Source organism: Biomphalaria glabrata, chromosome 15, assembly GCF_947242115.1.
Source record: "Biomphalaria glabrata chromosome 15, xgBioGlab47.1, whole genome shotgun sequence".
NCBI lineage: Eukaryota > Metazoa > Mollusca > Gastropoda > Planorbidae > Biomphalaria > Biomphalaria glabrata.
The window spans coordinates 24,920,036-24,937,251 of NC_074725.1; the positions used below are offsets into that span (position 1 = coordinate 24,920,036).

General features: G+C 34.4%; 1 protein-coding gene across 4 annotated transcripts in view; it reads right to left on the bottom strand.

The window, feature by feature from the left end:
- LOC106057743 (choline-phosphate cytidylyltransferase B-like) overlaps window positions 1–17,216 on the bottom strand; it is a 106,732-nt gene that overhangs the window by 63,658 nt on the left and 25,858 nt on the right. For 2 of the 4 annotated variants that reach the window (XM_056013180.1, XM_056013177.1), the window contains exons 1-3: window positions 16,388–16,544; window positions 12,386–12,539; window positions 4,237–4,345 (exon numbers count right to left, since the gene is read on the bottom strand). In XM_056013180.1, coding sequence (XP_055869155.1) covers window positions 4,237–4,345; window positions 12,386–12,539; window positions 16,388–16,413 — 289 coding nt within the window. In that variant the 5' untranslated portion in view covers window positions 16,414–16,544. Of the gene's footprint in view, window positions 1–4,236; window positions 4,346–12,385; window positions 12,540–15,073; window positions 15,173–16,387; window positions 16,545–17,216 lie in introns of those variants that run through there. The other 2 variants (XM_056013179.1, XM_056013178.1) reach the window with 2 other exon arrangements.

The window sequence follows — 17,216 nt, forward strand, 5'->3', positions numbered from 1 at the left end:
CTATAAGCTCCAGGTTCTATCATAGGCCTTTTCTATATAGAAAAATACAGTTAATACATGTTCCTGTCTAATAAATAGATTTCTGATGAAAAATTCCAGCCTTACCAGGTGATAAGTTGTCCGCCACTGCCAGAATCTGCACTGATAGTTAAAGATTAATTTATTTATTTCTCTCAAGAAACCAGACCAGCCTATTATTTATCATCCTTTTCATGGTTCTGCAGATGCAGCTTGTTAATGCTATTGGGCGATAGATAGCTGGGTCAGACCCATCTCTTCCCAGTTTAGGTATCAGTATAAACAGCGTTGTCAATGAGGTTTCAAGAAGATGTTTGAGGAACTGATAGTGGATAAAATCTTTTCCTGGCGCTGTGTCATGTGATTTGTCCAGCATGTCCCACAATTCTTCAAGTGAGAAACGCTTGTTATAATCTTTATTGTTCTCTGATCTGAAGTCTTGAAGTCCCTTATTTTGACTTTTTGGAATTCTGGCGTGTAGTGTATGATTTATCTGCTATTGAGGATGCAAGTAAGTCAGCTATATCTCTGGGGGACGTAACAATTCGTCCTTGGTTTTTCAAATGCCCTATTGCATTTGATTCTTTCCCTTTGATCCGCCTTATATAGTTTGTCCATCGTGGTTCGATGATGACCACTTTGTCATCCAGGGGGCTGAGGGCTTTGCACTGGGGTTTTATGCCTCCTCATGTGGCTGGTGAGACCTATGTGAGCCCGGAATGTTCGGCCACACACTGAGCAGGTTATTCCAGCTGGAGCTAGTGTCGTTTGTCTTGCTTTTCTTTTCTGGCGTTTTTCTTCTGCCTGCGTTGTTCTTTTTTCCTCAGCAACCTGTGCGCCAGTTTTCACAGCGCGACGCCATGATGCTCTGTCATGTGCCTCTGTCTCCCAGGTGCCAGGGTCTATGCTGAACGCCTTCAGAGAAGCTTTGAGGGTGTCCCTGAAGCGCTTTCTTTGCCCACCTTGCAAGTGCTTTCCTTCGCTTAGTTGGCCATACAAGAGTCGTTTTGGGATGCGGTGGTCTTCCATTCTGTAGGCATGACCTGCCGATCGCAGCTGGGACTGCATCAGGATTGTGTGGATGCTTTGCAGACACGCTCTTCGAAGGACTTCTGTATCTGGTATTTTGTCTTGCCATTTGACATTTAGTATTTTTCTCAGACATGTCATGTGGAAGTGGTTTAGTTTCTTTGCATGTTTACTGTACACTGTCCATGTTTCTGAGGCATAGAGCAATGTAGGGAGGATGACGGCTCTATAGACCCCTAGCTTGGTGTTTGTGGTGATACCACGTCTGTTCCAGACATTTGTAGACAGTCTGCCATAGGATGCACTGGCCTTGACGATACGCAGGTCGATTTCACTATCGATTTTTCCATTTCTGGAGAGTGTGCTGCCAAGATATGTGAATTTGTCCACTGCGTTTATATCCTGTCCATTTATAGTAATGCTTGGATCCGAGTAGGCTTTCCCAGGAGCAGGTAGATGTAAGACTTCAGTCTTGTTCGTATTGATGGTAAGGCCAAAGTCTGAGCATGCTCTTGAGAAGTCACTGACGATACTCTGCAAATCATTTTCAGAGCAGGCATTTAGGGCACAGTCATCAGCAAATAGCAAGTCTCTGATTACTGCTGCATTTGTTTTTAATTTTGCTTTAAGCCGCCTCGGGTTAAATACTGCCTTACTGCCTTCCAAACTGCTCTAGCAGAAGTTTTGGCATCCAGACTGCTAACAAAATTTCTCCAGGAATTCCTTTTGGCTGACTGTATGGTTTGTCAAGCCTTCGCTCTAGCTATCCTGAATAGCTTTAGATTTTTCTGGGAGGGATTCTTTATAAATGCAGCCAGCCGTTTTATCCTATCTCCAGTAGCCTTTTGTAAGCAGCATTAAACCATGGTTTGCTAGGTTGATTTGGATTGGCGGAGGTTAGAGGTACAACTTTCCTTGAAATATCAAGTAGCTTGTTAGCAAATATAGCTGGACTCTGTTCATTAAGGATATTTTCTCTTATATCATCAGAACATCTTTTTTTAAATTGCTCCCAGTCAGCTTTATTCAGCTTCCACTGCCGTGGTACCAATGAACGGAGATTGTTTGCAATGATGATTGGGAAGTGGTCACTTTCTCGTAGGTCATTGCTTACTGACCATTTGAAGTCTCACAGAAGTCCAGGGAAGCATACCGTGAGGTCAATGCAAGTGACATATCCAGTTCCTGGATGCATGTAGGTCGGTGATTCATAAATAAGTATGCATAAACCATGTTGGAGGAAGATATCCTATAGCATACGACTTCTTGTGTCAGTATTGATGGATCCCCTCAGTGTTATGGGCATTGAAGTCTCCAAGGATTATATAGGAGGGAGGGAGCTGTTCTATTAGGTTCTCAATGTCTGTGATAACTTATGCAGAGATGTCCTAGCTGCTATGGCTTGTAGTGTGGTTTGGAGTTCTACCCTCACATGAGTGATGCTGTCCTTCACAAGGATACAGTCTCCACCTGATGCTCTCTCCTCATCCTCAACAGTCCTGCTGAATGTGCTGTTATTTGGGAAACTAATACTGTTTAGTTTTCAGAAAAGTTTCCTGTAGGCAAGCAGCTTCAAGAGTGTCAGAGTTCATCAGTAGTTGCATTTTCTCATAATTGACCTTGAAGCCTCTACAATTCCACTAAACAATCCTGGAATACATGGATTATTCTAAATGACCTACTTGGAGCTATTAGGCCTTAATTCCCATGACCTCTGTGTTTTTAGACTTATGTTTAGATGGAAGGAGGACACCCTCCTTTTGGAAAACTCTCTCTGGAGAGGAAAGATCCCTCCGGTTAAATGACATATTGGCAAAAAAAAAAAAAGAGATCTTTTTGAAGTTTTATGCAGTGCTTTTTTTGTAAAAAAAAAATAGGTTCCTTAACTTTTAACTTCTAATAAATTAATTACAAACTTTAAAATACAAGAAAAGTAATTTTATTTCCCCCACATTGAAAAAGGTGCCGGTCGGCTGTACTGGTGCATACCATCACAAAAAAAAAACCATTGTTGTTATGAATTAATTTTTTTATAAACTAATAGCCTACAATCATGAGTTTTTAATACTTTACAATAATAATTTTTAATATAACATAAACTACCGGTAGCAGCAAATAAATTCTCATAATTGTTACAAAAAATGTGTGGTTTTTTAGAACATAAAACTAGTAATTTATTTTAATTATAAAAAAAAAACAAGGTTACAAAGACAGTTTGTGTGGAAACACAAACCTGAAATTGGCCCCTGAAGTGGTCCACCCAGGCAGGTAAAAAGGCAGGTTGCAATATTATCAGAATGAAATTCTATCAAAGACAAATCACAGAGAAGAATGGAGGAAAAAGGTTAACAGATCTTGTGCGGTGCCCCAGCGGTCCAGCAGACCAAAGGATAGGTGAAAGTGAATGTGAAGTTAGATGTGAACCTGGCCTAACTGATGACTTATAATGAATATCTAATTGATCTGTTTTGTAAAGGGTCAATCTCTTATTCCTCAAGAAAAAAACATTTATGTTAAAAAAAATAAATACATTTTTTTCCTTTGATTAAGTGCTTTATGTTATCGGTGTTGCATTACAGTACATGTGATAATATGAAAAACTACTTATTTATTGTTGTTTTAAATTATGCCCAATTTATATGCATACTAAATAGATTTTTTCTCTTGAAAAAAATAGTAAACATTTTTTGTGTGTAAATATAGTATTTAGTATAATAGAACTTATATAACTTAACAATACAAATGTAAAAATAATTTTTTTTTTGACAAAAAAATCTACATCCATTTGCACAAATGTGTTGAAATATGGTTAATTGTCATCTCCCTTAATAAAGAGCCTCACATATTTGTTACAAATTATAGTGAATAGTTGTAAAAGTGGTGAATTTTTATGCAAAAACTGCTTGCATAAGTGATTTAAAAAATTAAATTTTTCGCTTTCAGAAAAGAAAAAAGTAGCCGTTGCATCAGAACTTTGAATGGTCTAAAATATTGTGATGTCGGATTTTCATTATCTTTTCTAGTTTACAAGATCTAAACAGGGCGGACGAACGGACAGACAGATAGGCCACACAAAACTAATAGCGTCTCTTCCCCTTTTGGGGGCCACAAAAAAAAAATTGTTTTTTTTAAACACCTAGAAACTTTAAAGAGTATAAATTTAAAAATAGGGGTGTGTATTATACCCACCATTGCCAGACATGGCATCCTCCATTGTGATTTTAACACTATAGTCTGTTAAAGCATTGGTATCAATAGCTTCTTGTTCATGGCTGAATGGAGCTGGTGCAATCTTGTTCTGAAACAACAAAAAGATTTTTTTATTTAAAGTTAAGAAAGTCAATTTATAAATATATCTCATAATTTTATTAATGAGTATACCATTTGAATGAAATGGTCGATATTGCTACATACTTATCTTCTCTGAGACCACCCAACTCTGACTTTAGTTGGGGAAAGTAAAGGCGGATGGTCATTGTGCTGGCCACATGACACCCTGCTAGTTAACCGTTGGCTAAAGAAACAGATGACCTTAACATTATCTGCCCTAAAATAGTCTGAAAGGGGAACTTTACTTTTCTCTTTGCAACATTTTGTTTTCGTCTAGAACTAAGTTTTTCCTTATAAGTGATTAGCATTTGCAGATCTCTTTTTAAACTCAAAATTCACCATTCACCACCAGCTTTAAATCTCAGTGATAAAGAACACAATTCTGTAAAAAAAATTTGGAGAGTTGGGATAAGACCTACACAGAGACATTTATAGTACTTTCTTTGACCAGTCTTTTAACCAAGATCTGTATACTTTTTAGGACAAAGATTTTACTAGCTTTTGTTTAAGTACCCGGCCTTTCCCATTACACAATTGCGTACACAAAAAAAAAAGACTTTTAAAAAAATTTAAAACTTTAGCATTGATATTGATTAAAAGAAAGACATTTACCAGATCATTCCTAAAATTAAACTATATAACTAAAGATCAAAACAAGTTATAAAATATATATTAATTAGAATTAATTTTAAAAAATTGATTTATATATTGCCGCGGTCTATATTCAACTTGATCCAAGAATGAGAAGTTGGAAGAAAAGAAACTTTTACATAATAAGGGAAATAGCTTCACATATTAGATGCAGCCAACTCTTATAAGTATTTATTTCCCTTTTTGATACCAAAGAAAATAATTAATTACCAATAATTAACTAATTGTTTAATTTTTTTATTGATTCATGTTTTATTAGGTACCGGTACATCAAATAATTGGTAAAGTTTCAACTTGATCCCAGAATGGGTGTGGAAGAAATAACGTGTACACCAGACATACAGGTTTAGTTGATAAAAGCTTTGTAAACATAACTCTTCACAGAAATAGACATTAAATTGTTTATTTCTTTAGGACAAAGTTTTATTTATAATAACTCTTTCTTTACTAGTGCCATTATTCTAGAATAGAATAATAACAATAAATTACACAGGAAAAACAATTTTGAAGTCTAGCTTACAAGATTACAAAAAGAGTTTTTGTGTCCACCAATAGCTACAATGTTTATTAAACAATGAGGGTGAAAAGGCAGGTTTTGATATTTTCAGCATGAATTTCAGAAGCTACAAACTTTCAACAACCAAAATATTACTATATTCCATACAAAATATTTTTTTTATAACTCGATCACCTGATATCAATCACAACAAATGCACCAAGTCCTGCTTGATTCCTTTATATCTAGAACTGAAGTGAATTCTTCTTTTAGACAAAGAGATTATACAAATTGATGACTACATTCGATGGTTGTAATCTTTTCATGCCCTCACCACGGCATCTTTGTAAAAACGTTCAAAATAGAAAATGGATGAACAGAGAAAAGGAACCATATACTGTGACCTTCTAAAGTAAAGAGTAGATCTAAATTGCACATAGTAAGGAAGAAATGAAAGGCTAGTAAACCTTGCTCCATCCTCCACACTGTTTCTCACAAAATGTATGATGTATGGTGGTGTTTAGATTGTGGAAATACTAAAGAATCCCTTGTGGGTCACTACAACAGGAGTGGCCAGGCAACAGCAATGACCATGCAAAAGGAAATAATATTAAGTAATAGTTGAAGGGAACCTTCAGAAAGAGATGTTTGTTGAAAAAGCAAACTGAAAAGATCATTCCATTTAATTAAGTGTCTCATTTGTCTTCAGCTCAATCCATGTGGGTAATCTGGTAGTAGTCGTACAACAAATAAATAGCTAAAAAAAAAAGCATTGCTTATTTAATCTTGTTTTTAAAAATATATATCATCATCCTCATCATCACTCCTTTGAGTTCCTATGGAACATAGGGCCTCGACAAAAACAAGCCACCCTTCTTGGTCTCGCTAGTTTTTTGATGGTTTTCCAACTCTTCCCAGTCTTCTCTGCTTCTTCAAGTACACTGCGTCGCCATGTTCTTTTTGGTCTTCCTCTGCGTCTTGTTCCCTGGGGTTCCACTCTAAGGCCTGCCTAGCTCTGTTGCTGGTATCTTTTCTAAGGGTGTGACCAATCCATCTCCACTTCCTCTCTAAGATCTGCACTTCTATATTTTTCTGTCCACTCATCTCCCACAATTTGGTGTTTTTTACTGTCATAACACTGTATTTTTAGGATATTTCTAAGGCATCTGTTGATGAAGGTCTGTATTTTTTTGTTGTTGTTGCTTCAGCTGTTCTCCATGTTTCAGAACCATACAGCCTTGAAATTAGAGTTAAAGATTCTTAGTTTAGTCTTGTTTGAGATGTGAGGAGATTTCCAGGTTGGTTTTAGCTGTGTAAATGTCTGATGCGCTAGATTTATACTGTGCTTAATGTCTTCATCTGTTCCACCTGATATACCTAATACACTCCCAAGGTATATACAATTTTCTACTTGGTCTATTGTCTGAGAATCCAGTACTATGTCTCCAATTTATATAAATATGTGCAAACATCATTTAATTTTTTTTTCTTATAGGTAAATTAGGGTATTACAACTGCATCAACAGTGTATAAACAAGAACAATCCAAAAAAATGTATTAAAAAAAACAACGCTTATATTAAGTGTAAGTACTAGGTTACCAAGCATTAGGAAAGCATGAGAGATTATATTTTCCTTAGATTATTTTGGAAACATTTTTGTAATAACAAAAATGGAAATAGGGAAACAAGTACCAATTTGCAAGAACATCACTATTTGTAGTGCAGTCTTACCATGAGGGAGCGCAAAAATCCTTACGTTACAGACAGACCCCCATTGGGGCCATTAAAAAAGGGAATTCACAATTAAAGTATTATGGTGCAGTTCATAAATATTTATCACTTTCAATTTGTACTTTAAGAATGTCTAAAAAAAAAATTTCAATAGCTCTTCCTATCTATTCTCACATTTTTCTCTTTGCTATATTTTATTTTCGTTCTTGCAAATAAATATGAGCATAGTACTTTCTATCTATGGCCTGCTTCAGTCGCGAGGCGACTATGGATCATCTCATGGAAATGAGATAAATAAATTAGCTGTGGTCAGAACGATGTTGCCCACACATCAGTTCCCTCCACTCCACGCAGCTGATGTATCCAAAGGAACGGAAGTGCCCATACAGTTTAGGGTCAGTGGCGTCACAGGTTCTGCCAGAGTGTAAAACTGGGTGCTGCAAACTGCCTTAGGTTTGCCAGCTCCTGATTTTTCCTCAGGGTTGACTCCCGAAGCCTTTCCCATGATTGGGTACAGCTGCAAGGCAACAGAGGTTTGAATTCAGAGTTTTCCTTCTCCTAGGTGGGTAGCCAGCCATCGCTAACAAGCCCCTCCTACCCAAAGCTTCGGGCAGGATAGTACTTTAGGTTGTATTTAAATAGCATCACATGTAGATTGATTTATTATATAAGAAAAAACATTTAAATAAAATTTGCTCAGATTTGCTTATTACTTGTTTTATGCATGTTTTATTTTAATAAAGTGTTTACAAGTTAATACCCCTATTGATCTTTAGGATTTAAAGAGGAAAATAAATTTACTTTAATCACTATGCATTTGGCCGACCTCCCCCCCCCCCAGCTGAAAAAAAAAGGGGGGGGGGAGGCGAATTTTTATTTTAAAAAATCACACTATTTATATATAAATTCTTTACCTATGTTAAGAATATATATTAATTATTGATATTTTCACATATTTTTGGATAATGTTACCCCCTCCCCCTTTTTCTAGTATGTTGGCCTATTTGGTGAGGTGGGGGAGGGTGGCAGTCCAATTCTTTTTTTTTTTTGTAGCAATCACAGTTTGTCAACATAATATATATAATAATAATAAGGCTAGTCTTCGAGTCCGAAGATCAGTGATGAATGCAGTATTTCCGGTGGCTGCACAACCTCAACTTCAACCTACATATTTTGCCACATCCAGGGCAAGCATAACCATAGTCCACAGGTGGTCGATTTCCTCGGCAGCGGATTATCTTTTGGTCTCAAATGTGTATCACGCTGCCTTTGTGAGGGACCTACAGCTGCTTCGTTCTGAGGCCGCATGCAACCAGGTGCTCTCTTCTATGTCAGCTAAGGCAAGTTGGTGCCTAAGCTGGTCTTTGAAGCATTTCCGTGGGGCACCTCTGTTACGTCAACCACCTTTTAGCTCACCAAAAAAGACTGCCTTTGGCACACGTTTGTCCCCCATACGGGACACGTAACTGTCGGACCATAAGTAGTCCCTCTATACTGTCCATATCGGCATTCAAAAGGACATCGCTGTTTGTAGTGTGGTCTTGTCACCATATGTCCATGATGGAGCACAAGCACCTTTGGTGAAAGCGCTCAAGTAGTCTTAGTTGTTTTCTGTATAGTGTCCATATAAAAGGGTTGAGAGAACCACTGCCTGGAAGACAATGATTTTTGTAGGCAGGCAGAGCTCTATTTATTCCACCAAACTCTCGCCTGAAGGCGTCCAAAAGCGCCACTGGTCCTGGCCAGGCAGTTATCAGCTTCCCTTGAAAGGCGTCATTTGATACCATACTAACCAGATATGTGAAGTGGTCTACCACGTTAAGGGGCTGAGTAGGCTGTATTGGGTGACTTCTGGAACATGACTTCTGTTTTCCTGAGGTTTATAGATAAACCGAAAGAGGCTGCAGAGTAATGCAAATTCGTTGAGATCATATTCTGGAGATCATATTCATTGTGAAGCTAGCAGGGAAAAGCTCCGTTATGACCATCTCCTTTTGTTTTTGTATGGGATAGTAGGCGTTGAAGATTGAACACTTTGCCTTTCGAACGAAACCTGATGTACATACATGCCTTCCCCCAATCACTGCCTCATTTGACCCATGGCGAAATATGTAGGTTACAGCTGGGGCTGCGTAGCCACAGTAAATACTGCACACTTCATTAATCTTTGGACTGAAAGACAAGCATTATTATATTATGTTATACTCCTTCTGGTATGTTGGCTGATTTGGTGGTGATGGGGAGGGGGCAATTACATTAAAATCACAGTTTGTTAACATAATTAGACACATATCTATGTGATATAAGGTACTTAATGGTACATAATTTAATCAATTATGTTGTTCCCCTTCTGGTATCTGGGCCACTTCTGTGGCGGAGGAGGGGGGAGGTGAAGGGGCCTATTAATACTTTTCTTTTGTATTATTTTTTTTTTTTAATTACAATATTTTTTACAAATAAATCTGTCATTAATATAAGTTATACTCTAAATTTATATATTTGATATATATATATATATATATATATATATATATATATATATATATATATATATATATATATATATATTCTTCAATGCCTATAATTATTTAAAGAAGACTATGATTTGGAAAATTTATTATTCATAGGAATTTTTTAAGTATAACAGTAATAATTGAAAATTCTGAAACCAAATTTTTTTTCTTACTTTCTTTTCTCAACTTTTACTCAATCTGATATTTTTCTATTGTACCCTAAATAACTTTGAGAGACTATAACTAATAATTTATTTTTGAATCTTATAAATTCAAAAAAGTAGAATCATATTGGTCTACTTAATTTCTCCTCCGTCCTAAGAATTTTTTTGTTCATAGCTTTGAATCACAGTTCTATATCAAAACGAAGTTACAAACAGGCTGTCACATGATTCTGAGGGTGTCAAATATGTGAAAGATTGTTCTTGATGAGGTGTCAAGGTATCACAAGATGTTCCTGTGATGCCAGGGATTCTTATGTAGATATTGATATTAGATCTAAATATCTTTAGAGTTCAAATAATGAAGATCCTTCAATTCAAAATACAAAACTTTAAATCGAAAACTAGGAAACCCTCACAATATACAAAATGTACAGCTCGTTAACACAAAATAAATTCAAATGAATGTATAAATTCTACAACTCAAAATATATGCGACTTGTCTCTTTAAATTCCATCTGATAACTGACGTGTTTTACCCACTAAAACCAATCCCAAAATTCTCAGGCAAAACCAAGCAAAAATCACCTGATCAGATGACGTCAGAGCTCTTCCATCTTTTGAATTTTCTAGAAAAAAGGCGGAGCTAATTGTTAAGGTTACTTCCGAGAAATGTTAAATTTAGATGCAGCTAGACAGCTACATTACACAGGAGTACTGAACAAAATTAACAACTTATAAATGATATTTTTAAATATCATTTTTTTTAAACATTTTTTATTGGCAGCATCCTCAAAGTCTTAATCAAATGTATTTGCAATATAGTTAGGGTCTAGAAATTTACATTATAAGATCTGAAGCCAAAATTAATTTTATGAAATGCTGGTAGACCTCAAATTTTCCCAATATGGCCAATGAGCTAAAAAAAAATTTTTTTTCTTCAATTTATATTTGAAGACATATACCTTGAAATTTAAAAGAAAATCATTACATCTTTTTGTGAAAAAAAATTTATATTAATCTATATTATAAAGTAGAATGTGAGGTGTATGTATGTATGTTACTTATAGACATCAAAACCGCTTGACCAATCTTGATAAAACTAGGCAGGAATGTTCCTTGGGTACTAACTTAGACCGTAGTGTATGTATTGTAGCCCTAAAACAAACTTAAGACCCTAAAAAAAAATAAAGTTGTCCGACTCTATTACAGCTATAGTATTTTATGGATCTAGGCCATGGTTAACAATGTTGACATGAGAAAAGATCTAAAGGATTTAGACCTAGATCTTATTTTAAGAAATACACTTTGCGCACATAGTTTTTTACTTTGACACATGAAAATACAAAAGAAGATCCATTGATTTCATTATGTAATAAAATTAATCTTCAATTTTGTGTTTCAAAAGCATTTTTTACATAAATTAGTTCCTGATATCTGTGACTACAGATTTCCTGGCGAACATTCTTTCATTAGACATTACCAACTGGTTACACATTAACACATCTCTCTACTGAGTCAATTCCTAGGTCTAGGTCTAAAACTCTTATTGAGCTCTAAGATGATAAAACTTCTTTTCACAAAGATTGTTTTGTGCTTTAACACATAAACATACTAATTATTGTCCATTCATTTGATATTTTAATCAATTTAACATTCAAATTTGTTTTTCTAAAGCATTTTTAATACATTCGTTCGCTGTTCGCTAAAGCTGCGTAGCCGTGTTGAGATAGGCCTATATTCATTCATGAAAAAAAGGTCACGCATGCGCAACACAGAATGAACTCTATAAAAGCCAATTTTTAACTCTAGATTAGTGTAGATTTAGATCTATGTCTACCTCAAGATCTACTTTATACTTTAACACATGAACATACAAAATTAAGTCTATTCATCTCAAATTTCAATCAAATATATGTAGGCCTAAAAGCAAATGCTTTAATTTGAAAAAATGGATTTAAGCCTATTAGCTATTTTTATTTGATAGCTTCATTCACACTATTTTTACATTGACACATTCGCTTTACTTATTACATTATTATTTCGTTTAATTGTGACTATATCGACAGTAATGCGCAAATAAAGACCCGCGGGTCGCGGGTAACATATGGCTAGTATATATATATAATACATACAAGAATTGCTCATATAAGGGTATAGGATTGTATCAATTAGTTTGGATAAGTCATGTAATTAAATTTGTAATATATCTAGACTAACAATAATAAATTTATGCAATTCGAAATATTCATGGGTGAATGTTACCAGAATAGCTTTTTAAACGTATTTTATAAAAATAAACAAATTGCAACTTGATCTGAGATTGGGTGTGGGAGAAATGATGTGTTGATATAAGATTAGTAAAAAATATATATGTGCATAATAGAATCTTCAATTTTGAAGGAATCTGAACATTTAAAAATCTTTCATAACACAAATTATAGTTGTAACTAACCCTTGAAGGAATCTGAACTCTTGGTAGCCTTGTATCTCCCATAATGTGTTCTACTTCCCTATCCACACTGGTCATATCATGAGCATGAGGTCGCTTCCGACTAGATGTTGGCATGGTAAAATTTTCTCCATCAGTAGCCATATTGAGTTTTCTACTGTTAAATAGAAAGTATACAATAAGTCTTGATCATTCTTTTACACTTTTAGTTATTCTGTTAAATAAAAATAGTTTCTCAATTCAAGAAAACATTTTTAAAAATCATAACAGATGTGAGAATATATTCACATTTGACTAAGAGTAACACCAATGGTAAAAGCAATTAATTTAGATACCCCTAAAATACAGAAGACTAAAAAGTAAAGTAGCAATAATATATAAATCACTAAACCATATGTTGCAATTACAAAATCACAACCTAATAAAGTAAATGCTTCTTCTTCCTAAGTGTCATTAGAGCATGAAACAGGTTCCCTGAGGCAGAAACAAAAACCAATTACTTAGAAGAGTTTCTATAACTATCATGCAAGACTGGAGTAACACACAGATATTTTTTCAGCAAAAACACTTGTAATTTATAAGAACCATCTAGTTTAGTATGTGGGAAGAGTGCGCTTGAACTTGGCTTGGCTACATATGAAGGGGGCTTGAGGTTTGAAACCTGACTCGGGCAGAGTTGTGTTTACTGAGCGCCTAAAGGCACCATGGAAAAACATTCTCCTAGATACCCACTCCACCCACTGGTCCACAACTGAGATTGGACCAAAGCACTTTGAGCTATAAGCATGGAAGTAGCGCTATATAAAAGCCATAATTTAATTTAATTTTAGTATTTCAATACTGTTTAGTTGACTTTGTTGAAGTTATGTTGAACATGATGTGCATGTAGTCCCTATGTTGTGTAATATATTAAAGACCTATTTCTGAGACCTAGATTGTTATACAACCTTTGGCCATCATCATCATATATTTTAATATTTATATATTTTGCATTTTTGGCACAATTTATGCCATGTTGTGCCCATAATCCATCGATGGTTACTTCCCCTTTATAAGTCAAATGCTAAAAGTTACACAACTGAGTTATTAAAAACAAGGTCCACTCAAACAGTAAAAGTTTTATAATCTAATAAAAATCTGTTGTTAATATATATATATTTACAAGTATTTTGCCTAATTTCAACTTAAATTTTAGTAGTCAACCCCACCTCCCGGAGAAAGCCTAGTATTTTTCCAGGGTCAACATAATCAAACAGTGTTTTGAGGTTGACTGTTTTAAAATATTTCCCTCTAATATCCTGGTATTTGTGGCAATCAAGGAGAATATGTTCTACTGTGAGATAAGAGTCACAGTACTCACATAGTGGGGGGGAGGCTCGTGTTAGCTCAAAGGAATGTGTGATGTAGGTGTGGCAAATCCTAAAATTGGACATGGTCCTGTTTTAAGTAGATATTCTAGCTGCTAGGGCATGTAGTGTGATTTGGACTTCTACCCTCTAATGTGAGATGCTGTCCTTCACAAGGATACAAGCTCCACATGATTTTCTCTCTCTGCATCTTCAACAGTTCTGCTGTATGTACTATAACTGCTGAAACTAATACTGAGATTTTCAGAAATGTTTCCTGTAGGCTTACAGCTACATGAGTCTCTGTGCCCATCAGTAGCTGTATTTCCTCTTCTCATAATTGGCATTGAGGCCTCTACAATTGAACTGTACAATCCTGGAATCCATGGCTTATTCTAAATCCAACTTGGAGCTATTAGGTCTTGGAAGACCCCTGGAGGTTGTTATTTTTTAAATTCCTGTCACCTTTGTATTTTTAGACTTTGGTTTGAAATTAAGAGGAGGTCACACCCCCCCCCCCCTCCAGGTTCTGCTGGAGTGATGATTTTCTCTTGCCGTTCAGTCTCCATGCCCTCATTATCGAAAACAGAAAATCTGTTCGTTAGCATGGGTAAATTATACCATAATCGTTTTTTTAAAAGCATTTATGAAAAAAAAAAGGGGAACGATTTGAATTCAAACGCATGACTCTAGCCTCCTGTAACTGACATTCTAATCACTCTGCCAGTGAGGTGCACATGAAAATAGAAGAATGTATCTATTGAATGTTTCAAACTTACTTTAAAGTGACGATCTATAAAGAGGACTAATTCAGCTTATACCAACACCTCTTGACTTTATACTTGACTAAAGTGGTGGTATAAGCTAAATTACTCCCCTATATAGGTTGTTGTCTTGGTGAACACAACGCGAAAAATAGCACGAGACTATAAGAACAGCAGATAACTATATAATCTTTCATGTTCATAGGCTCTCCACTAGCAGAGTGGTTGGCTTCTGAAGTCTGAGAAGGCTTGAGCTATGAGCTTGAATTCAGGTCGTTCCTTTTTATATATATATATTTATAAATGCTTTTTTTACTGTTAGTCTGATCAGTGATTCCCAAAGTGGTCTATATAGACCCCCAGGGGTCTATGAAGACTTCCAAGGGGTCTACAAACGTGAAAAAAGAATTGGGGTCTATGACACATAAATGGGGGTCCAGAAGATCTCATTTTTCCTTGTCAAACTTTTAATGCCTTGTGTGCCTTTTATGTAACAAAGTTTATGTAATGACACAATGAAACCACCTAATATGAAAATCATACTTTTAAACAGTCAATGATAAAGTTAAGAATAGACCTACAATGGACAAAATCTTTGCTTTTACATCAAAAGAGGAAGTTGCTGGTTTGCTAGTATCTGCTAGTATCTTTTACATATTGTGAATTTCAGAGAACCTCCACTATAGATGAAAAAAAATTATTTTACCAACCGCTGAAGAAGTTTTAAAAACTATTTTGTACACAAAACTGAATCTGACATTATTAAAGAACACCTTTAAGCAACAGAACAGTTTAAAGCCAATTGATAAAATGTAATCTATCGACAATTAAAATCTGAATGGTGGATTGCATGAATATCTTCAATTTGTTAGCCCCGCAGTTAACAGAATCAACTTTAACTTGTTAAATACACAATTTATTATGTTCAGAAAATGACGATAACTTTCATCATTTTCTTCTTCACACTGAAGTTCAATGGTTGTCATCAAAAAGCTTTTGTTTGACAAGATTTTTTTTCTTTTTGACACTGTATCAGAGTTCTTGAAAGCTCAAGATCTCATTTTAAAATGAAATTTAATCTAGAGGAAATCTGACTTTGCCTATTTGACAGACTTGTTTCATACATTCAATGAGCTGAGTGTAAATGTGGTATTTTTTACTTTTTCAGTCTTCCCCTTACTAAGGCTAGAAATCAGTAAAAAATATTTTTGAAGCTCATGATGCAGCGGATTACAATATAAGCTAAGCAGGGGGGTCTACCCAAATATTTGAAAACATAACAAGCCAAAAAAGTTTTGGAACCACTAGTCTAGATCTATCACAAATTTAATTACATGACTGATCCAAACTAATTGATACAACTATGCTTAATATAAGCTTTTTTTTTTTAAGTATTTTAAAAATATTTTCTTGTTTAACAATCTACTTAAGTGCTATTAAAAAAGCAATTGAATTTACATTGTTGATTTGTAAATTTTTCAAAAGAATTATACATTTCATATAGAATTATTATGTGGATATCAACTGATAACTTTAACAACCTTTTTTAACAACAATTTTTCCATTTGTACTTTAACTTAGGATTTTAAGTTTAAAATGGCAATTCTTTTTTTTTGAAAGTTGTTTTTTTAATTCAATAATTGTATATTTTAGTTAAAATAAAATAAATGCTTTTTTTTTACTTACTCAATCTATCCCTCCATATGAGAATTTATCAATATTTTATTTTTTAAAATAGACATGGATTTATATTTATACTTTGAAATGTTAATGTTACAAATCTTCATTAACTTTTATTACACTCAGTAATTAAAATATGTTACAATTTTAATAAAAAAGTATTTACTAATACACAGAGATAATAAAGATTTAAGACATTTTGCAATTTACGCTACCTTCTTAACTGTTTATAAGCAGCCATGTCTGTATCTTCACTCCACAAGATAAAATCTATGTTGACTTACTAATGAATGACTACGAGAATAGCAAACTGATTATCTATGTTAAAATGCCAACTGATTTTTATCAATGTGTTATCCATCTAACAATGTACTTGAGATATTGGATGGAAAGTAATGATATTCAATTAACCAAACATTAATCAAACTATTAAATTCTTGATAAGACAACTTCACAATTAAAAAAAAATAATAATACAACATCATGTAAGAAAAAAAATATTCTGATATGTATGTCTAAGTTTAAACAGATTCATTTGTCATGAATAAACAGATTGTTAAAAACTAAAGTTTAACTAAAAATGTACATACATCTTCACTACTTTGTACACATATGGAGGCTTTTCTACTCAGGAGTTATTAGCCTTCTATACAAAATTGACATCTTATAAAAATTGACCTGCATAAAGTTGTATGATACTTAGTCAGATATTTTTATGTTGGTCACAGATAACTTTTCATAGCAAAACTAGCCAAACATTGCTCTTTTTTAATTATTTTGCTATCATATGGAATTGATGGCTATGCAGAATCTATGAATTTGCAATTATTATTTTTCAATACAAAAGTGAATATTATGTTTTAATAATATAACCTACTAAAATTGCTGTTTACCACTTTGATCACCCTGTAAGCGTTGCTGTGAAATTTACCTATTCAACCTAATTATACATAAATCTAAGTACCGGTATGTATGTTTGCTTTTTTAGCGTCCCCCATTAGGGGAAAAGCCGCTATTAGGTTTGTGCAAAATGTCCGTCTGTCA